Raw genomic sequence first — 22,873 nt, 5'->3', positions numbered from 1 at the left:
TATATTTTTTAAGTTCATGCTGATAGGTTATAACCAAGGAGACTGATCTGTATGCTAAACGTTTGTACCCAAAAATTAACGAAAAGTAGTTTCAGAAAGTTGCCACATCGTTGCCACAGCGCTGTTGGTCAGAAGGGTACCTCACTTTGATTGGCTGAACTAACCTTTTGAATTGACCTTATGTAACCTTAATGTTATTGTTATATATACCTAATAATAATTAGGTAGCTGGAAATAACTGTAAATATAAAATTTGACAATGTGTTGTTTATTGAAAAGACTTTTTATTACATTAAAAAAAGTAAAGTGATGCCAGAGAAAAAATGCACAAAATATAGTTTTTAAAATTTTATTTATTTTTTTTAAATACCAGGAAAGATGAATTAAGAATTGTCTTAGAAAATGGAAAATTAATATTCTTATTCCTGAGATTCGTCGAGAAATTCAGGAATAAGACATACATGACAAAATTAATAAAAAACAAAATAAGTTACATAAAAAGATTTATTTTGTAGGTCTGACGTTATCAGGATTTCATTAACGTGTCACATTCATTCTTCGAAAGAATTTCAAAAGTCAAGACTGTTTAGATAATATATATAGATATGAAATATTGATAAGAAAATGATTCATATGAAAATATTGCAAATTTGTATAAATAATCATTTTCGTTCCACAGAGAATGTTGAGTAGAAAGTGTCTAAAATAAATTATATAAAACAAATACATTAAGTTACTTCAAATAATGACAAATACACAATTATTTTACTTAAACACTAATTAAGCCAAATCTTCAACTATTTTGTCTTTTCCACACTGTTTTGGTTCATCCTACAAAAATAATGTTTGACAATAACAACAGCAATTAAAAACACAATTTAAACATTAAACATTTTATTGCTAATTCCATTGTATTACTTTCGTTGGCATTATGGGATGTCTTTGGACGAAGAATCCCAGATTACATTATCTGAGACTTCAAGCTCTGCATTAGAATTTTTCTGAGTATTTTTCTCATCATCATTTTGTAATTACTCCGTGCTCAATAAGATTTTCTGCATAACAAGTCCAAACAATCACAAACCATTCAGCATATAATAATACTTATTATTTGAAACCAATGTGAAAATAATTCAATATATGGTTAAACATTTATTTCCACAAAATTGATTATTATAATCAATATTCAAAAAAAAAACAAAACGGTTCCTAAAAAAGTTCTCTGGGTTTTAATATCTTTATATTTTTTTGCACTATCAATAAAAAAAAACAAAAGTTATAGCGATAATTTACGATTTCCAGGTTCATGGAATGACGATTGTCAGCATTTTTAAGTAATGGTCATGCTATTCCTCGTAAAGCTGCCTTCGTGTCTGGTAAGTATTTTATACTTCTGTCAGGATTACTTTAGGACATATCCTGAGATCTTTTTTAGGAAAGTGCAATTCGCATATACATACCTTTTTTAATGTAATCAAATACCTCTCGCCACTTTCAAAACTAATTTCCATCCTTCACAAAAGAAAAAAAAATTGATGTGAAACAGTTTTTGAGTCTTAAAAAGAGTCAAACCCTTCTTATCTCTTTTTTTCTCTTTTCCCAATAAGGATGGGATCCGACCGTGCAACCACGAATGTTTCAACGCCTTATTCCCATTGGAAATGAATTTAAAGTGATTGTTTATTAAAAATTCTGTTTTTGAAAACGTCAAATTAACGCGAGTGAACATAAAAACAACGTGCAGAGTGACCAATCAGAGCGAGGTGCACTTCTGACCAACAGCTCCCAGGCGACTCTTTGCGAACCCAGTTGTCGTTCAATTTTGCGTACAGGTCACCTCCTTATATCCTTAGAGTCTCCTTGCTTATGAGAATGTTATTAGATACTTGTTGGTTTGATTAATAATGAACACGTTTTTGTAAAGTTGAAACAGAAATTAAAATTTCATTTGGTCCGGCATCTGAACCAAATTTAGCTATTCTTACACAATAGGACCAAAACAACAAAATGCATACTTTGGCCTATGCAAGCACAACACTAACACCAGTCCAAAGGAGATAAAGTCAATTTGAAAAAGAAACTTTAGCTTGTACTTGGTCAATTCAACATTTTCAGAAGATTTTGTATTGTGTTAACCATTGGGTTCGAATTCTTATCAGTAGACAACGCACGAGTAGAACGATTACTGCTTAGAATACACTCCTATACTTTAAAGATTTTGCACCAAAAGGAAAATCTACTCTACTCTAACCCTTCAGACTACCTCTCAAGACACCTTCAAAAGTTGATGACACCAACAAACAAGACAAAGTTAAGGAGTATGTAAATTTTTATGCCAACTATCCCCTACCCAAAGCTATGACCCTAAAAGAAGTCCAAGATGATTCCAAAAATTACTTACTATATAAAAAACTATACAAGTTCTTAGATAAGCTCTATCAAGGAAGAATAAGTTTTTGGACCTGAGTTAAATTCATTTGTTAAACTTAAAGATGAACTTTTTTTTAGTAACGTTGTGAACGGTCATCAAGGAATCACCAAAACAAAACAACTGTCTGGTTCCCCAACTAAGATATCATAATAACGAAATCGTTTGCAAAAACGTCTATTCCCTCTCAATATAAATAACATTTTCTTGAAGAAACCAAATAATTTCAACACCCCTAGCAGATTATCCTTTTTCCAATAATAAATATGTATTTGTGATGTTAGATGAATACTCCAGGTTTGCAATCATCGAAGTCGTAAGTTCTAAAAATTTCTCCTAGTTAAAACCAATTCTTCAAAGCATATTTTCTTTTAAGCTCTATTAAGTCTATTGATTCACCCTTCAACAGCCATGAATTAGCAACTTTTTTTAATTCATATGGCATTAAACATATTCGAGTCACGCCCTACTGGCCAGAAGCAAATGGTATGGTGGAAAGATTGGCCAAGACAATGAAAAAGTCAAAGTAGTGACTAATTTGGAAACAGACGATTTCAAATCCAACCTTTAAGTATTTCTTCATTAACTATAGCAGCATACCATGCTCCACCACTGGAGATTCACCCTTTGAGTCCATATTCCACAGAAAAATGAACAACTTTCTGCCAGCAGTTGAACAACAACTTAAAAGTGGTACAGCGATAAGATCCAATGATGAGAAGAACAAAAGGAGGCAGAAATTATACGCAGACCAGAAAAAAAGAACTAAATCTCATACATATCAACCAAGCGACTTAGTTTTATCTAAACAACCTAAAATAAATAGTTTAACATCCTATTTTGACCCAAAATCTTACAATCTTACAAAATTATAAAAATTAGTAGTAACGCAATTTCACCTGAACGACAAGGACATTCAATAACAAAAAATTCATTGTTTTTCAAAAAGTTCTCTCAGGCTGTAGTTCCACCACAAATTCAAGTCGTTCCAGTAGTCCATCACCACCAGTCAGGCCCCAACTAGATGCAAGAAACAGGAAGTTGATACAAGTAAAAATTTGTGAAGATCAGAGAGAGAGTGGCTGACTTATTAACACTAATCCCCATCAGCGTGGAGACTGACGACGTTTTGAATTCTTCAGACAACCACTCCACCATCAACGATGGTTTTCTACATGACTTGTTGGACTTGTTTGCTGATTCCAAAAATGAAATAGAATTAATAAAAGAAGAGCAGACTCCTCAACAGTTTGAGAAAGAAAATACCAGCAGCTCGAAAGACTTCAAGTTGTGAGGAAGATCAGAATTATTCAAGTGGCGAAGAAAAACTAAAACATTTTGAAAATCAAAAGAAATAGAACCTGAAGGTGACACTATGAATCAAGACCCGAGAAGACAAAAGGCCAAGCGTTTTAAAGATTTGTAACCGTGCCTCTAGACTAAAGTGTTTTGTGTCTAGTGCAGTTGTAAGTTTAGAGTTAGTTTATTTCTAAACTATGTTTTCTAAAACTTGATTTGTTTAACATGTTTCACTTTCATTCTATGTTTTATTTACATTTTAAACTTTTAATTTATACTAGAGGGAGAATGTAGCATTCATAAAAACTGACAACACTGTCGCGTACAATGGCTAATTGGTTATAAGAAAGTTGGTTTGTGGTTTGTGGTTTTAATGGCTTCTGCTACGAGGCAATCTGCCAGCACGATTTGAAGATTCGGGAAAACTGTCGGGTATGTACCCTGTTCCCCGAATCGATATTTTCACAATTTTTAATACTGAAATGCACGGTGACGTCTCCCCTACGATGCATCCGGCATCATTCGGCCTGGCTACCGGCGTGAATAGGTTCAGCTACCACTGGCAAGGGGTAGGAAAGGGTTTAGGAAAGGAATCCGAAGGATAGGAAAGAAATAGAACGACCACATGTTGATTGGGTGAAGGATGACGCGGAAGTCTATAAAAAAGTTATTAGATACTTGTTGGTTAGATTAATAACGAACACTTTTTTTTAAGTTGAAACAGAAATTTAAATTTAGTTTTTGTTAAATTTACAACAGATGTATTCATTTAAACAATGAATAAATACAAACAATAATAATAACCAACCTAAATAGTACAGGTATTGGCAAATATTTTTTTAAGAATATCAATTAAAGTCCAGTGCAACGATATATTAGAATGGTCACCCGTCAAAAAACCAGCATTCCACCTGCCAAACAATGTCATTCACCTTCTATTTACATTGTTTGAGAAGTAAAATGCTGGTGTTTTGACGGGTGACCATTCTAATATATCGTTGCACTGGACTTTATAATATCGGCATGCCCCCATATTGCTGTGTGTTAGCAAGCTGCACTATTGAATTTTAAAGTGCTATTATTTTTTTCTCAACTTGTCATTGCTGTTTATACTTCTTCTGAAAGGGTTTGAATTATTAGATTTTGGTTTTATGGAGGTAATTCGGCAGTGCAATGTAGAGATTTATTTTCAATTATATTTGAAAATAGACCTTGCGAAAAAACCTATATCGAGTTTGTATGTATATCGTGTATATCATGATGTAGTTTCGAACTTTGAGACATCTTTGTCTTCAAGATTGTCATTAATGCTTACACGAAAGTGCAAGGACCTTCTATCTAACGACGGAAGGAAATGGTTTGTAGTGCCTTAGAAGTGAAATGAGCACGATCAAGTAGAAGTGTTACAGTGGAACTGGGTATAGATTATAAAACTATAACCAGTATTTGGAAAAAACTTGGATAAAAATGTTTCAAATATTGCAAAATTTAAAAGATATTTCTCGAGGACCAGTACCAAAATGAAATTTTGTGAAACCATGATGGAAAAACCAAATGAAAAATGTTTTGTAATCAAATATTCCATTTCCAGTTAAATCTTCTTTTCCATTACATGGGAAACATTATACTGTTACGGATTTCCCGTGGGTTCAATAAATAAGCACACTTAAATACTAAACACTAAAACTTTTATTCACTACGTCACTTACTATTTCTAATCACTTACTGATTATTTAACGCACTCGAATTACAACCATAAACTTCAACTTAACATCGGATCAGGTCTATATCTACCCAAAATAAGAGCCTATGATTTTCTACAATTTTAACAGAATGATCTTTAAGTAGAAATATAAACGAAAATAAATCGATTATAATAATCCGCCCAAGACAGGGCTCTAGTAAGACAACTTTGTTTCAATTCTATGGTTGTTCGATATTGATCTCGAAAAAATGAGCACAGAAGTATGCAATTCCCTATTCAGTATCCTCAAAAAATGAACGCTGGTATTTTGATAATATTAGTACTAAATGTCCAAAACTACCTTAAATTGCTGCAAAACTCAGTTCTTCCTGCCATTTAAATCCTTTTTGATTTAGACCTGGGTTCAGTCTGTTTTCAACTTGGACTGATGACTTATTGTTGGGGTTAAGGAGACCATTCACAAATACGAATTTAGTAGGCCAACAATTTTAGAGGAGTTGCGAGAGAAAATTGTTGAATGTGCCAATTCCACTTCATCAGAAATTCATTTGGAAGTATGAAATGGTTTTTATGATAGGTAAATTTAAGCCTTTTATTTAAAGAATTAATTTTTTTTTATTTATTTTTAAGTTTTAATTTTATTTTTATAGAGTGTTTAAATATTTCTAATTTTTGAGTTTATATTTTATTTTTAATAAATAACGCTTCAATTTTCATTATGCAATCTACAGCATTATAAACATTTTGAGATTATGATTCTATGTGCGTTGTATATTGATGCATGTAAAATCTGCATCAGAAAAATATTTTAGAATTACCTGAACTTTCGCGTAATTTTTAGCGAAATTTTGTTCCAAGTAAATGATGGGGATTATAAAGTCAGTCACATTAACGCCGTATACTGAAAAACAATGACTTAGCATACGAGCATCGCAGAGCATATTTTGCCATTAAGAATCTTTCCATGCGTAATGATTGATTCCCCAACCTGTATATAAAGTTAACTTCTCAAAAACCGAACCCTAATTTTAGTACTTGCACTAAATTTATTAATCAGCTATAGCATAGCGGCCCAAGGCCAGGACCGTTATTTTCGCGAATTTTAATTTTTGAAGAATATATTAAAGAAAGGCAAATAAATTAAAATTAAATTAGAAAATTGACCAAATATGAATTAAAAGTAGATAAAAAGAATTTCGATTTTGATCAAACGTCTTTGTAAAAGTAGAAGTAAAAACTGCTGAAATTTGTATCTACAAATATATGTTTCTAAATGAAACAATATATTTTTAAATAAAAGGTTAAAAATTTTCAATAAAATGAAAATTCCACCAGAGGTAGACAATATCTTAGGCATCTATCTCAATACCATTTTCAGCAATCATTCAATACCATTTAACGATAAGAAATGTTATATTTCATTAAATTATATAATATAGATAGTTCCTTATACAATTTATTGATGCATAAGTACATTTCTAAATTTCTATAGCTATAGCATCCATAAATCAAAAACTTATTATTGGTAACAAAAATAACGGGTTCTGAAAATCTCAAAAACACACAATGCAGAAAAAGTTAAAAGTTCTTGACTTTTTTCTGTCTTGATATGAAATATCTCTTGATATGCCTTGACCTAGGTCTCATGTGAAATTTTATGAGATTTTGAGCATTATTTCGTTTTTTTCTTTATGTTAATAATCTATAATTTCATAATAGGCATTTTAAAAATTTGGGTTTTATTACCCCTGAAACAATTTCTCTTTTCTGTTTCATAAAAGGTTGGAAGGGCTAAATCGTGACTGAAAATCAAACTGCAAGTTTCCTGAGAATTGAAATTTGGGTTTATTGCAGCTATGAATATTAATTATTATTGTGTAAATTGATACTTGCTAATAATCACTATGTATTTTTTATTTAACATAAGTCATATTGCGTAAGAAAATTTCAGTACAAAGTATAGTGTTTTTATTAGTAATTTACATAGAAATATTAAGACTGACCAGTTGAAACGAAACTATTAATTTGTCTGGAAAGCTTGATTTATTTTCTACAGTGTGACTACTAATTTGAATCTATTTTACTACGTACTAAAACTGGGTTAATGCTATCATCTATCAGCGTAGCGGAATAAAAAAAAATTTACAAATAAGTATATATGCAGCCTAATGGTAACATAACCTGGACAATTGTATAATAATAATTCCCTCAAATGTCATCCAAAACTCAAACAGCTGATTTTTCCTGAAGTTTTTTAAAATATAATTTTCTAAGCTTTGGGAAAAGATATAATTGTCATATAGACTTAAGTAACTTTTAAAAACGATTAGGTACTGAGATTTTAATATACAAAATTTAAAACTAAGGAAATGGCGGATAAACAACTAGACGTTAGTCCAGAGGCGCGTCAAATCGCCGAAGAGAAGACTCAGAGGAAACTCGTCTTGCGTAACGAGTTTTTAAAACTCAAAAGTGACCCTTTTAGACATGCCATCGGTGAGGGAGGAGCTGTGGTACGTAAATGTGAGCTTAAATTACCAAATTTAGGAAATGTATTCTAATAAATGTGTGTCAAGCTAAGTGTTCAATTGATATGCACTATGCAGCAACCAAATCGAGAACGCAGTATATGCCTATTTATAGTCTACGCTTGCTGTTATTTAATCAATATAATGCCCGTATCTCCTGAAATTCCCAAGAGATTTTAATAATTTTTGTCCAGATATTAACAATGAATACCTAAATCGAATTATGCTGGTCTCAAACATCTACAAACTAAGGTGAGAAATTTAATTAAAAAGTTTTATGTTGAAGAAATGAAAAAGAATCCAATTTAAAAATTCTCAAAGGATTCGGATAAAACTTTTTTCTGTATATCATAGATAAATAATGAAAATCTAAACCGATTTCTGATGGTTACAAATCTCTACAAACAAAAGTTTTTCAGTAAAAAATTATTGAATTGTTAGATGTAAAAAAATATAAACGGCTATAATTTACATGAATTCTAAATGGTCTAAAAATTTGGTTACTGTCTTAAGTTGCAATTAAATATAAAGCTGCAGCAATGTTGTTTGACTTTTTTGTCAATTAAGTGAAAAAAAAAACTTTTCAAACAAAACTTACATATTTCATTTGGTTATTGTGAACTGGCTGTTTTTTTTTAACAAGACCTAACCCTGCTTGTTAAATGTTAATTTAAAAGTGACCAAAGTCCCAATTAAAGTGAGTTTCAGACCATAGTTTCAGTTATAAATGAAGCAATCCTGAGTTTGAGCAGAAAATAATATTGATAATGTAATGATTAACCCTGACTTTGCACTTTAACTATAATGTATATATAAATATTAATTTACATTTTGTTTCAGTTTGACTCCAAATTTTTGAGGCTCCAGTCAATGCAGGTTCACTACTATGATTACTTCAAACCTAAGGGAAAGAATGTTTTATCGGGTATATTGATGATGGTTGTACCCATGTTTGCTTATGGTTATTTCATTAAATCTCAAAGAGATGATCTTGAGGCAAAGTACCGAAGAGGAGAAGTGGCTTACAAAGATCGTGATTCTAAATGGATTTAAATGTTATTATAGTTAGATACCTCTTGTAGATAAAAAATATAATTAATTTCTAAGAATTTTTAATATTTGATATTTTACCCTCAATCTTAACGGTTAAGGTTTTAATTATTAGGTAGTATGGTATTTACAATATTCTAAAATTGAGGGTGTTTTTTTATTCGAGAAATTCATATCTGACCTCAGTTGGGTTGTAACTTGATTCTATAAAAGGAGTTACTTACATTTTTTCCTCATTCAAATAGACATAACATTTTTTATTGTAGTATTTAAAAAAAATGTGATATGATTTCCCAGCCATTTTTAATTAAAAATTAAATGGTTTTAGCAGCATATAATTAAAATTCTTACAAGTATTGGTTTTATAAGATGAATCGAAGCTTTAAATGCTGTAAAAATAAGGATTTTTTTAAATTACTGCTGCATAGCCTGCAACTCAATCTTTCCTAGTTGCTTCGAACGACAATCTGAGATTATAAGGTTGGGAGGCTATAAAATTTTGTGTAGGGAAAGATGTCAGACAACTTTTAATGAAAAAAAAAAATCAAAGTATGATGGGGAAAAAGATAGACACTTTCGTGTACAAATTCATAGAAATAGTCTGGTTTTTGAGGATGAAGTGATTAAAGCGGAAAAAAAGTTTTTATCGACACTTATATATACAGGGTGTCCCATTAATAATGGTAAATATTTTAACAGCAGATTCCTCTCATAAAAAATAATGAGGTTAGGTTAAATTTTCCTAGTCCGAATATGAACTGCAACCAAGATGCAGGGTGATAGTTTTTTTTTTAGATTTTGCTTATAACTTAAGCATTTGTTCTTTGTTTTTAATGAAATTTAGTATGTGGGAGTTTCTTTATATGCGAAATATAAAACTTATTTTTTTTTAGATCATCTCATAGAGGGCGCCACCAGCCTTATTTTAGCCTTTCTTAAACTCCATAACTTTTTTACACTTTGTATAATGTAATGTTTTATTATAAATTTCTATTCTGCAAGTGTTTTTCCTTAAAAAAGGTATACCTTAAGAATGTCGCTATGATTTACCGTTCTCGAGATATTTGGACTTAAATCTTACAATGCGCTCAAGAAAAAATGAATATTTTTCTACTTTAAGTTGAAAAAAAAAGTTAAGTAGGCTGTGTCTAACAAAAAAATGAAAACAAACAAAGTCACTGTCACGATTTATGTTTTTTTAGTTACTGTGGCGCGTTTAGCTCACACGATTAGTTACTTTATTAACTTTTATTGCGTTATTTTTGTTAGTTATTAATAGTTTTGTTTAATTGTTACTTGTTGTGTTAAGATGCCTTGACATATTTTTCTAATTCGGAAATGTGAGATCCGAGATATGGTTTGTGTTTATGCCACGAACTTAAAAATATACCTGGACTGCTAATGCATATGGCCACGATACCCAAAAATGACCACTGAATGGTGGCCGCCATTTTTATAGTGGTTGTGTACTTTCGATGTTGGTCACTCTGAACATTTTTAGTGTTGCAAACAAAAAATATATTAAATAACAATAATGAAGTTGACATTTGACGTGTGAGTATAGCGGATTGCCTAGTTTTTGACGATTTGTAAACGACTCTTGGGTATATCGTCTGGAACAGGCGCTGTGTCTTTCTCCTTATTTAATACGTGATAATGTATCACCATCTTTATTTAAAGGTATTTGGTTCAGATTCTCAAAACCGAATTATTGTGAATTGTCCGTCTGTGTTGTTTATAATAGAATAATATATTGAGTTGTTGACAGAATAATATATTTTTTCTATATAAACCCTTTATAATTGCAAACCCTCATAAAATCATCTATATTTTGATTCTTATATATGGTTGTACCTATTAATGTGGAAACACTGTACATGGAAGGAAAGTAAAACTTGTAATAGTAAAAATCGAAAGAAAATAAGTGTTTTTAACTGAATTTGTTAAGTAAATACAAGCAAAAATTTATGTGAATATCATGATTTTCATGGTATTAGTATTTATAAGATTCAAGATTATCAGAATGATAAAACAAATATAAGTACCAGAAAAATCACAGATCTAACGCAACTATCTTAAATTCTTACCTATATGTAACTTTCTATTTTGTATTGTTGTAAACATAACCTCTCAAAAACTTTAATTGTTTTGTTTCCCTACAGTTGGCACAATTAAAATTTGTCAGAGTGACCAACATAGAAAGGACACAATCACGCAAAATGGCGGCCCCCTAGTAGTGGTCATTTACTTTTCATTGAATTGGCAGTCCAGGTATATTTATAAGTTCGTGGTTTATGCCCAAGCAAATTACAGCGGTCTAAGAGCTTGTCGACTTTATGCGCAATTGTATCCAAATAGGAGGCAGCGAGATTTTAAACGCTTTAAAAACGTTTACCAGAGACTTGGGGAAACTGGTTCATTCAGGTCAAAGCGAGATGTTGGGCGTCCAAATAGACGTAATGTGAACCAAGAAGAAGAGATTCCAGCGAGATTAGATTTCGCCCGCTATATCCAGGAACAACAAAATCAAGATCCCCTATTTATTAATAAAATTATGTTTACGGATGAAGCGACTTTTACCCGACGGGGAGTTTTTAATTTTAGAAACACATATTCATGGGATACTGTAAATCCAAACCTCATTACTGAAAGAAACTTTCAACACGAGTTAATATTTGGTGTAGTGTTAGATAAAGACATTTTTTTTAGGACCTTTCGAGTTACCTCCAAATCTAAACGGAGAATTATATTTAAACTTTTTAGAAACAAAACTGATTGATTATTTAGAAGAGTTGGCTTTAAATCTGCGCCGAGATATGATTTTTATACAAGATGGCGCTCCTGCGCATTTTGCTAGACCCGTGAGAGAATATCTTAATGCTAATTTCAACTGGATAGGACGTGGCAGTCAAAGACCTTTTGAAATGAGCAATTATTTTTTAAGATTCGGCGGTCTTTTAATAAAAGAATTTTAAAATGTTTTGAGACAAATGGAGGCCATGTGGAACATTTGCTAGCAAATATTGATAATTTTTATTTTTAAATAATTGTTTAGGTTTTATAATTTTATTTATCAATCATTTAAAGTGTAATATAGCAATTTAAATAGTTTAAAATATGGTTTTCATGGATGTCTTTAAAATCTTTAAATGTAAATATCTAGAAAAAGAGTAATCCTAGAGAAATTTTTAAGGTATACCTTCTGTAAGCAAAAATGCTTGCAGAATGCATATTTACAATAAAAAATAGTTCGAGAAAAAAGAGTTCAAAATACCACTAAAATGTGGCTGGGGGCGCCCTCTATGAGATAATTAAAAAAACTAATAGAGTTAGATTTGGCATATAAAAAAACCTTCAAATGCCAAATTTAGTTAAAAACAACTGCTAAAGTTATAGACAAAATTCAAAAAAAAAACTTTATGTTTATCACCCTCTATCTTGGTTGAATTTCATTTTCGGACTAGGAAAATTTAACCTAATTTCATCATTTTAATGAGAGGAATCTGTTGTTAAAATATTTACCATTATTAATAGGACACCCTGTATATATAGATATTCTCAATAAAAAAATGACGCACTTAGTTACGAGATTGACAGTTTTAAAACTAAGGAATATGATCTGAATTTGTTGGTAAAGTCTCTGGAACAGGAAAAAATGGATCTTTCACTCAAAATAGACAAATTAACATATTTAAATAAAGACCTAATTACCAACATTCACGCTATAGAAAAGCAGAGTCTTGCATATAAACATCAAATTTCTTTGCCACAAAGAGATGTACATGAGTATTCGTCTATTAATGAATTCTATAAGAGTTTTAGAAGCAGAAAAAGAAAGCCACCTTTTGGAAATTGGGCTCTTGAAAACTCAGCAGGTGGTATCAACAGTCACTGACTCTAGCAATGTCCGTACTGAGATCAATAAACATGATGATTTTCGTCCAAAGCTTCTCTTTGTGGTTGGAAAATACAATAGATTGTTTCTTAAGCTTTTATGTAACAAAATGGGACATATGTACAACATTCAATAATGATCTAAAACCTGGTTGCTTGACTCGTGATTTGGTACTGTACTGCTTCAGCTCTTGCTTCCAATTATACAAAGAACTATTTGGTTATTTTGTGGTCGAACGGAACATAGTCTCCTATATCTATTATTAACGATTTTATAATTCCCTGTAAAAACACTACTTTCCTTGTTATGACAAGCCCTTGTTTTGGACCAAGTTGCAGTGTTGTATATAATAGCAATCTGTCATTATAAAAAGCTTTCCATAAAAACAGCATTGACCTAAGTCAAATACTTGAATGCAATTATGCTAATCATTTTGCTGATTTGGCTTGTACCCAGTGCATAATTCTAAGCATCTAAAGCTAAATAGATCACCTAATTTTGTGGAAATCATGGGACCTGCGTCTGAGTGTGTGACTGGTTCTGACTCTTTTTTATAGATGAGACCGTAGAGATTGAAGCTCCCTTTCATTCAACTGCAATATCAGAATTAATGCATTGTAATGCATTTTTATTAAATATTCAATCCATTCGGAATAAGGTGGATGAGCTTCAACTTCTGCTTGCTAATTTTAATTTTCCTGACATTCTTATATTCACAGAACATTGGTTTAAAACTAATGAATGTTTTTGAATTGATAAGTATGTACCAGTGTCATCAGTTTATTATAGACAAAACTCTCTGCATGGAGGGACTGCTGTTCTCATTAGGAGACGTTTTTGAAACTTTTTCTGTATTGTTAATAGGTTTGGTGATGCCTCAATTGAACGGGTTTTTGAGTGTTCGGTGTGTTCTTGTAAATTGTTTAATATGTACGTTATTTGTATACTGGCCGCCCTCTGGGGATATCCGTGTGTTTCTTGACAGGTTAGATTGTCTTCTGTCCCAGCTCCCTATTCACTTGCGTGTTATCTTAGCTGGAGATTTTAATATTAATTATTCAGATTAATATTAAAAGCTCCATTTATTAACTATTCAGTGCACTCAGTGGGTATATCGGATCATGAGGGTGTATATATTTTAAAAACAAATCTGGTCGCCGCCTTGGTACAGTATTTAGTAGGAACAATTTTAATTTATTTTCTCAATCCATTTCGTCTGTTAACTGGAATATAATTCAAGATGCTCCACAACCATTTTTTTCCTTTTTTTATACATTGCGTGATAAAATGAATATCTGCTTTCCCTTGGTTAGGCTTAAATCCAAGAGACGAAAACCATGGATCACCGCGGGACTCAAAACATCTGCCCAAAATTTGCGATTATTATCAAGACTTCGCAAATCTATTGACAATCAATTCATCAGGTCTTATTTTCAGGATTATCGGAAAATTTATAGGCGTCTGATAAAAGTCAAACAGGAACTGTACAATGACAATGTTGTACAATGAGCGCTTAGACTCGACCAATAACAGACAGAAGGAACGTTTAATTAACGAATGCAGGCGTAACGTCTTCTTGTCGGCAGTTGGATGACCCATACTTGGGGCCCGATGATTTCGATGACTATATTTTTCTAATATTGCTGAGAAGTTACTGGAAACAGTTTCCAGTTACGGCGATCCATTGCAGTATCTTAATTGGATTGCTATCAACCAATCATTCTTATTACCACCTTAGATGCCACCGAGGTCCTTGAAACAATTCAGATGGTATCACTTCACGTCTGCTGTGAACTTTTGCCTGCGAGCGCTTTAAGTGCTTTGGTTTGGGCAATCAATCAGTCACTGCTTCAGGGCGAGTTCCCATCCTGTTTAAAGGAAGCTATGATTATACCTCTTCATAAAAGTGGTAGCTTGGATCGACCCTCTAACTTCCGTCTAATATCAATTTTGTCTACCCTCTCCAAGGTTCTTGAGCGGCTTGCAAAAAAGAGAATTGTCTCTTTTTTGACCAAATACAATATGCTGTCCCCTAATCAGTATGGATTTCAGTCATCTAAGGGCACGCAGGATGCCATTTTCAGATTCTTGGAGGGTGTGTATATATCTATGAACTCCAAGGAGGCTACAGCAACGGTGTTCTGTGATTCGATTGTGTGGATCATGGAAAACTGCTGTCAAAGCTGGATTGTTACGGATCATTTACGGATGGATTTTAGGGGAGTGGCTTTGAGGTGGTTGAAGTCATACCTGTCTAGTCGCACCCATAGGATGGTTGCATCTGGATCCATCACATCCTTCAGGGATAGCATGCTGGTTGTTAATTGACTTCCACTGGTAGATGCTCTGCAGCAGCTTTTGGAAATGCTGCTGCATAGAAGCAAAGAATGCAGCATGGCATTCTGGTCTGTACCGTGCGGTGGTGGGTGCGGCGAGGCGGCTGTTGTCCTGGGTGCCCCAGGTGAATGGGTGATCCCGTCTGGCAATGTCTGGATCCTCCTGAACTTATTTCGTTTGGCTTCTACCCTGATCTTGATGCCCCTCAGCTCCGAGATTGAGAAGATTGATTTCTCCTCTTTCGGGAGCTAAACCAGGACTTGATTGCCTGTTCCTTTTATAGTAACGGGCTGCAGTGTGTGGGTAGAATCCCAGCTGGCAGCTTCCTTAGAAGGACAATGTATAATCTCATGTCCTCAGGCAAGGAGAATGAGTGGACTTTGTTTTTATCTAGGTGGTTCTGGGTTTTCCTGTAGTCCTCGATTGACTGTGGATGAATTTTGACCCCGTCACGCGTGTTGACGACGTGGCCGTTTACTCCTCTGGCTTTGAAGGCAGCAGATAACTCCTCGTATGCTTCTCACGGATAACAATAGGAGGAATTTTGGCCTGTGGTGATAGGCTCGGTTCTGGGAATAGGATGTGGATGTGTAGGTTATATTTATATGTTAGGTGGTTGGCTGGTATTGGTCGGGGTCTCAGGTTTAGGCCACGCCTCCCAGCTCGAAAAACTTTTGGTAGTAGATCGGTATATCGGATAAAGATTTATGTTCTGTTTGAAGTTCATTTATGAATCCTTGCTTAAATTAGCGAATGTTTCCGAATCAGGAAGCGGCGCATAAGGAGGTGAGGGCTCTACGATAAAAGTACTTTTAATGCTGGATTCGAGTTCAGCTTATTGAGTTTAGAAATCAGATTTTAATTTTTTTTGTTTATTTCGTCCTCCAGCATGGTTAGAAGTGTTATTAAGTTGTTGTTTTGGACGGGTAACTCAATTTGCTTAATATCGAACCCGCTTTTTTTAAGGCTTCGACGAAGTTTTTTTAATTGTTTACAAAATTCGGGTTTTTAGGACAGCGTCAATAGCTCGCTGGATGATCGCCGCCGCAATTGCAACACTGCGCCGGTGCTGCTTTTTCTTTTTGGCATTTTGTGTACAAGTGTTTGCCCTTGCACTTGTGGCAACACGGCCCCGCGTTGCAATTGCTCATTGAATGACCGAATTTCTGGCAGTGATGGCAGACAGGACATCTATCTGCCTTATGTTATTTATGGTGTAGGTTTTTAAGCGCTCAACTCGGACTCTTATATTCAGGAGGTTGTCAATTTTATAAATATCATCTTGTTTTTTAGGGATAAGAAACCGGATAAGATCTGACTGCCTTTTGCGACCGGGGCCGGTTTTAAACCAGACCATTTATTCAGTCTCAAATCCCATCCGATTCAGTTCCTCTTTAATTGCTTCTAAGTTGAAATTTCTGTCAAAAACTCTCAGGATAAGGTTTAACTTTCTGTCCTCCTCAAGGAAGAAGGAGTGGTATTCCATCTTCCTTTCCTTGAGGAAGCTCCTATGATCTTGGGCGGTTTTAGGGAAAAATGCTAAACCTAATCTTTCTTTTTGAACTTTTAAGATGCTCATTTTATTTTCTGTTATTAATTAATATTTTTTTGCCCAATTAGGAGATTTCTGGGCTTTAAGTGTAATGTGGAGGGTTTTTTTGTTTGATGAGCAGAACCCACTACATGGTCGGGATTATTGTCGATTTATGTGCCTTGGGGTTTGTGCTCCAAGAGACTCCTTAACATCATCAGTATGTGGTGTTGATCTGAGAGTCTCGTGTAAACCTCTTTTTGTACATAAAAGAATTTTAACAGTTTTCTCACTCTTTATATTGGAAACTACTATACTCATACATAAGTCCGTAAGTCCACCATCCTGCATCAGTCATAATACTCGTGAAGTAAAGAACTTATCTCTACCAATCCCCACCTCCTCACTTACGAGAAACTCTTATATTTATTAGTCGTAAAATATTTAATCATGTTTCTTTTTCGATTAGGACTGTTACAGACCTTAAAAAGTTTACAAGGGAACTAAAGAAATTAATCTTACCAAAAGCTTACTACAGAATTGAAGAGTATTTTAACGACTCATTTTAATATTTATTAAATTAATTACATATCTGTGGATCAGATCTTTTTTTATTCTTGTTTTATGTTAGTTTTTGCCTTTTCTTTTTTTCTTTTTTTAGTTTTTTTCTTTGATGATATGAAATACGCTCCTATATACAATCATCATGGATTCTGTATCCTATTTTAAGTTTACTGTTTATTTTAACCAAATAACTACTAGTATTGTAACTTCTAGGATTAGGAAGCATAGATTAGGAAGCTTTTAGCACAAGTTTGTAAAGTTAATAAAGTATATTATTTAAATAAAGTATATTTTAACTTGACTTTGATCTTTTTCAGAGAAATGATCAACACTATTCAGAGGAAATGTCAATAATTACGAGGGGTCGTAGTGACTTACGGATTCCTCTACGTCATTCAGCTTTTTTCGAAAGAGGGTCTAATTTTAGGGCAGTAAAAGCCTACCGCTCCTTGCCACAGTGCATTAGAGAAATAAGCAGTGTCAAAATGTTTGGGGAGGAAACAATGAAATTCCTTCAAGAAAAATGTCTCTATAAGTCTATAGTTTTAATATGTGGTAGATATTACGGTACGTGAATGCATTCGTGTTAGTATTGTTAGTTTTCTTTTATTTCTATAGATAAATAAATCTTTTTAAAGTGTGTCATAGATGTCTATGTCACATGTGTCTACACAGCACTATAATGGTGCACCATCTTGACGTTGCTTTGTTATTAGAAATCATTTTGTTGGCAATATTATTATTATTATTATTATTATTATTATTATTATTATTATTTAAATTTTAATAATTTTTAATGATTTTAAACTGTTGACGTTTTTTGTAGATTGATATTAAGATATTTCTTCTAAGATATCTCTCCCAGCTAATCTAAAATACGAAGGAGCTCCATCCAATTGAATCCAACTCACATGCTATAAATTAATGGGTAAATCGTCTAAGTAATCCTGCAGATCGTTATTAGAGAACTCCACAAAGAGTTCCCAGTTCAATCTTGGAGGAAAGGGATGGAGACCACAAAGATTACCTCTTATTAATTGTGCTGAAAAGATGTATCTTTATTATCTAAGCAACCGTGCCAAATATTATTTAAATATCTTAAGTAATTTTGAAAATCAAATTTACAAATTTTCATTAAAACTTTGACTTGAGTATCTCTGTAACGAGGTATTTTTCGAATATAGTTTACACGACAAACTGATATTATTTTGAGCTTTTCTATCAGCCATTTAAGTTTCCGCTTTCGAAATTGGACCACCCTACCTATTTTTAATTTCAAAATATTAAAAAAGGAAATAACACATTAATTAAAAATAGCTTAGGACACCACATAGAGAACCTTGACCAAAAATTAGTATCAATAAATAAATCAAGTACTTATCAAACATGTATAACTCTTGATAACTTAATAACTCTCTTGACTCTCAATAACGAAACTAATGTAAGATTTAAACTTCTTGTATTAGAATCTTTATGTATTAAATTTGATGATAATGCTTCATTTGTTTTGAAAATCGTTTAAAAAAAATATTGACAGATTGGGATTCACCACAATATATCATCGGGAGCTGTATACCCTTAAAGTTTGGGAACACCTTTCTTAAAGACTCTATTTAAAGAAAACCGCGATATTATAGGTATGAATCTTTAATTATATGTCGCTGTTATCATAATGGTAAAGTAAAATTTGATATTTCCTTACAAAAGTGGATACATCGCATAAGAAGCAATATTACATTCATTTGCCTTGTTTCTTATCAACTTAAAGTATCCATCCTCACCCCATTTGGATCCCCATGAATTCTTAATAAGCCAGTAGTCTCGACCACCTTCTGAACCATAACCTACTACAAGAATCCCATGGTTTACTTGTTCCTTGGAGCACTCGTCATCACGGAATATTCCACCAGCGTAAAACTGGAGATTAGACGCATCAATTGCTGCAGAAACTGGTCCCACAGATGCTACCATTTGCTGTAGTGTAAATTCATCACCTGGTATTGTTTGAAAGCCTAAAATATATAAACTTCTTATTAAATATATTCCAAGAATTGGTTTGTGATAACTAATAATGATTGCCTTTTATAGATAATCCAAACTGCTTTGGTCTAAAATTGCAAGTTCCTCGTGTACCAGAATAACCATATTCACTTTCTGATGTGATTTTGTTATTGGAAAGGTACTGGAATGCATTGCCCATCCACCCGCCCGAGCAGCCATCATTTGTACAATCGATAAGATTCTGTTCGCTCATTGAGACAAGGTTCCCCGTTCTCAGAAAATATTGACTTTCAAGAGATCCTACAGCGCTAAAGGCCCAACAAGAGGCGCAGTCTTTTTGGTCTTTTACAGAAGTAACTGCTCCAGTATTTCTCCAGTCTACATACGCAGGCACTTGTCTAGTAGTTCTGTTAGATCTCGAAGATAAATCTCTCTTTTGAAATGTTCTTTGAGGCGGCTTTAACGTAAGAAATTGAGTTAAGAATTCTGCTTTTGTGAGGTGAGTAAACTGGTTTATGCCCACTTGAAAGCTAATTTCACCGTTTAGAAATTTTTTACGGTAGTTATCAATGATTTCTAGATTTTGTTTGAATATATTAAAACGTTTAGCGTCTTCTTCGGGGGAAAATTGTTTGAAATTGTCTAGCTAAAACAGTAATTATAACCCTTTAAAATGTATATGTAATAATTAGTTGAAATTTACCTTAAATTTTATCCATTGGTCCATAACATTTCCAGCTACATTACCGACTTTTTCTATAAACTTATTTAATTGGGGTGAAGCAACTATCATGTGATTGAGACTTAATAGTACCATTAAAAAAAACCACTGCAGCCTTAAAAACATTGTAACACGAAAATTCACTGGCCAGAATGTTATAACTAGCAAGGCGGTTTTGTTATTTTTGTTATATGTAGGGTCAAACCAATTTTTTTCGCTATGATCCTCTGGAAAATCCTTCTAAATGGTTAATTAGACCAATAAATTTAGCGGAACAGAGTTTTAATAATACTCGCAGCTATTTTATTATTATTAAGGTTTATTTTACATTTCTATTTGCCTCGTACTGCAGTTAGGTAACAGATTGCATTGTTAAAAAGTTTTTATAAGTTGTCCCAGTTTTTTGTTGAAAAAATTGAAAACTATTTGAGAGTGGTTTATTAAATCTTTAATCCTGAGAATAAATAATTCATATTTTTAAATAATTCGGTAAGGTATCTTTACTATACTAAGTAGAAGTGTTAAGATGCTTCGATCTTACTAACATATCTTCCCTAATAACTTATTAGAGATGCATAAAAACAAAAATTCAAGACAGAAAAGACCAGTTAAAGGTAAAATTTTGCATACTTTGAGGAGAGTTTTCTGAATTTCATAATTTAAAGAAGTGATAAATACTGGAGATGGGGACATATTGGAATATAACCACCCTTGTGACCTTCTTCAGTCTAGACTAAGTTCAACAAAATATCTAAAAGCCCTTCTTACTTAAAATGAAACGTCATATAAAAAATCACTTAATATAGAGTTTTTCTAAACATTTTGCATTGCTTAGCTTTATTATTGGAATAAATAATTATAATTATTTCGGATTATTATAATATTTTATGCGGATATCTTTAACACTGTCAGAATGCATGAACTGATATTGGAGAGATATATATCCCTCAAGAATATCTATTAATTATTAAATTTTTGTTAATAAACCACAGTAGAAAAACAGAAAAGATAAAAATGTATAAAATTAAGGTTTACGTATGTACGGGTGACCCAGATCCAATACAATTTTAACTTATGTCTTCTTGGAGTAGTTTTTAGATTTTTTTAGAAATTGTGACGGCTTCTTATATTTTTTTGAACATTTTACTAACGCAGAATTGGATATCTTGCAAATAGGTATCTTTTATAAAAAAAAATCAAAATATTTAATGAGTAATATATTAATGAGTAATGTATAATTTTATGAGTTTTTCTAACAACAGTTTTGTAATATAAAGAAACAATATAACAAACACAACAAAAATAACTTTATTAAAGAAATGAAAAACTAATTTTGAAAGGTGATTTTCAAAATAACGAATATTTTCTCTAACGCGAAAATGGCACATCTGTAATTCTTTGAATTTGAATAGCATTGGTCTCCGTCGCAGATTTTAAAGGTTTAAATAAATTTCCTCTCGATGTTATAGTATCGTGTTTTAAATACCATTTTGTATATAGTTCCATAAAAAAATCTAAAATTGAGTGATCTGGGGAACGTGTAGGCTATCTAACATGTCCGTTGATACCTATCCATCTTTCAGAAAAGGTATTATCAAGAAATGCTCTTAAGAGCCGAAAATTATTACTTGGTGCACCTAATATAATGTTTAGTTAATTAAATTATAGTGGGCTAATGGAATATTTTCGAACAGTTCTGGACTAACTTTGTTAAAGATTTCTAGTTATCTACGTGCTGTAAAATCTCCTTCAAAAATCCTATAAACTATTTGTCTGTCAAACTAAAACATGATGCTCTCAATAACAACTCTTCTGAATAAATCGTTGCTGCAAATACCACTGGCAAAACCGTTCCATATAGTTGCACTAGATGGTTCACTGAGCGTCACTTTTTGGGACACCAATTTCCTTTCAATTTTTCTATATGATGACAAAGTTGTTGCTTGTATATACTCCAAAACATCTCTCTCTTTCCTTTACCTGATTTTTTTTGTTGTATATTTTATAACAGGGTCAACAAAGGATCTGTGCTCTTCTAAATGCTCTTTTAAACAAGCAAATATCTCCAAAAACGGTTGTCTTCTTTTTCGATATCTAACAAGCACAAACTGATAATGTTGTAAACTGATAATCTATATTAAAGATTTTCATAGCCATAATAGTTCACTTACCTTTTGAAATATAATTCCGAAACTTGTTCAGAATTTTTATTACTCTATATAAAAAATGCCAACGTATCACATTTTTCATAATTTTCATATGCTGCCATTATTCGCTAAATATCAATTAAATAAAAATACCAAAACAACGAACATAAACTGGTTCTAGAAAATATCTCAAGTAAAAGTCGATCAAAAAAAGTGCATATTATTATACAATGTGTCCAAAATAAAGATATCTAATTAGGGGGTCTTGGAAAACAAAAAAGATACAAAGATGGTTAAATTACAGAATAGTTGCGAATTTTCAAGCCTAACAATATGCCGTTCAGAAAGTTTTAAACTTTCGAATAGTTCTGGAGATATGCCCAAAAAACCAAAATTTTCCGATTTCATTTTTATTTTTTTTCTTATTTACGTTATTTAAAAAAATATGGAAAAATAAAAGACACTTTGAAATGCCCATTTTTTGATAAACCATTATCAACTTTATTTTTCATATAGCGCATAAAAAAATATACCGTATATTAAATAGCATATGTTTTATTACGAATACAATGATGTATGATTGATATAATTCTACAATATTTAATTGGAAGAAATGGGTTTTTATTAAATGTCGAATGTTTTGTGTAGGAGGCAATGAAATGATGCC

The 22,873-nt window shown here is 32.4% G+C and overlaps 2 protein-coding genes and 1 long non-coding RNA gene across 3 annotated transcripts; 1 reads left to right on the top strand and 2 right to left on the bottom strand.

Annotated features, from left to right (window-relative positions):
* Positions 1-1,139: 1,139 nt before the first annotated feature.
* Positions 1,140-1,737, bottom strand: LOC126735943 (uncharacterized). The gene is made up of 2 exons (XR_007660557.1): positions 1,483-1,737; positions 1,140-1,426 (listed from the first exon to the last, which is right to left on the bottom strand). It is a non-coding gene; the product is annotated as an uncharacterized LOC126735943 (long non-coding RNA).
* A 5,898-nt stretch (positions 1,738-7,635) lies between these two features.
* Positions 7,636-9,069, top strand: LOC126735942 (NADH dehydrogenase [ubiquinone] 1 beta subcomplex subunit 4). Its single transcript, XM_050440066.1, has 2 exons — positions 7,636-7,945; positions 8,801-9,069. Exons 1-2 carry the CDS (start codon positions 7,802-7,804, stop codon positions 9,011-9,013), a joined length of 357 nt encoding a protein of 118 aa, XP_050296023.1. The 5' UTR covers positions 7,636-7,801; the 3' UTR covers positions 9,014-9,069.
* A 9,931-nt stretch (positions 9,070-19,000) lies between these two features.
* Positions 19,001-20,372, bottom strand: LOC126735941 (procathepsin L-like). Its single transcript, XM_050440065.1, has 3 exons — positions 20,042-20,372; positions 19,417-19,984; positions 19,001-19,349 (listed from the first exon to the last, which is right to left on the bottom strand). The coding sequence occupies exons 1-3, from the start codon at positions 20,183-20,185 to the stop codon at positions 19,036-19,038; spliced, it is 1,026 nt and encodes a 341-aa protein (XP_050296022.1). The 5' UTR covers positions 20,186-20,372; the 3' UTR covers positions 19,001-19,035.
* Positions 20,373-22,873: the final 2,501 nt, after the last annotated feature.

Source organism: Anthonomus grandis, chromosome 5 (assembly GCF_022605725.1).
Source record: "Anthonomus grandis grandis chromosome 5, icAntGran1.3, whole genome shotgun sequence".
NCBI lineage: Eukaryota > Metazoa > Arthropoda > Insecta > Coleoptera > Curculionidae > Anthonomus > Anthonomus grandis.
The sequence above is the reverse complement of the archived record's forward strand: the minus strand, read 5'-3'. Positions and strand labels throughout refer to the sequence as shown.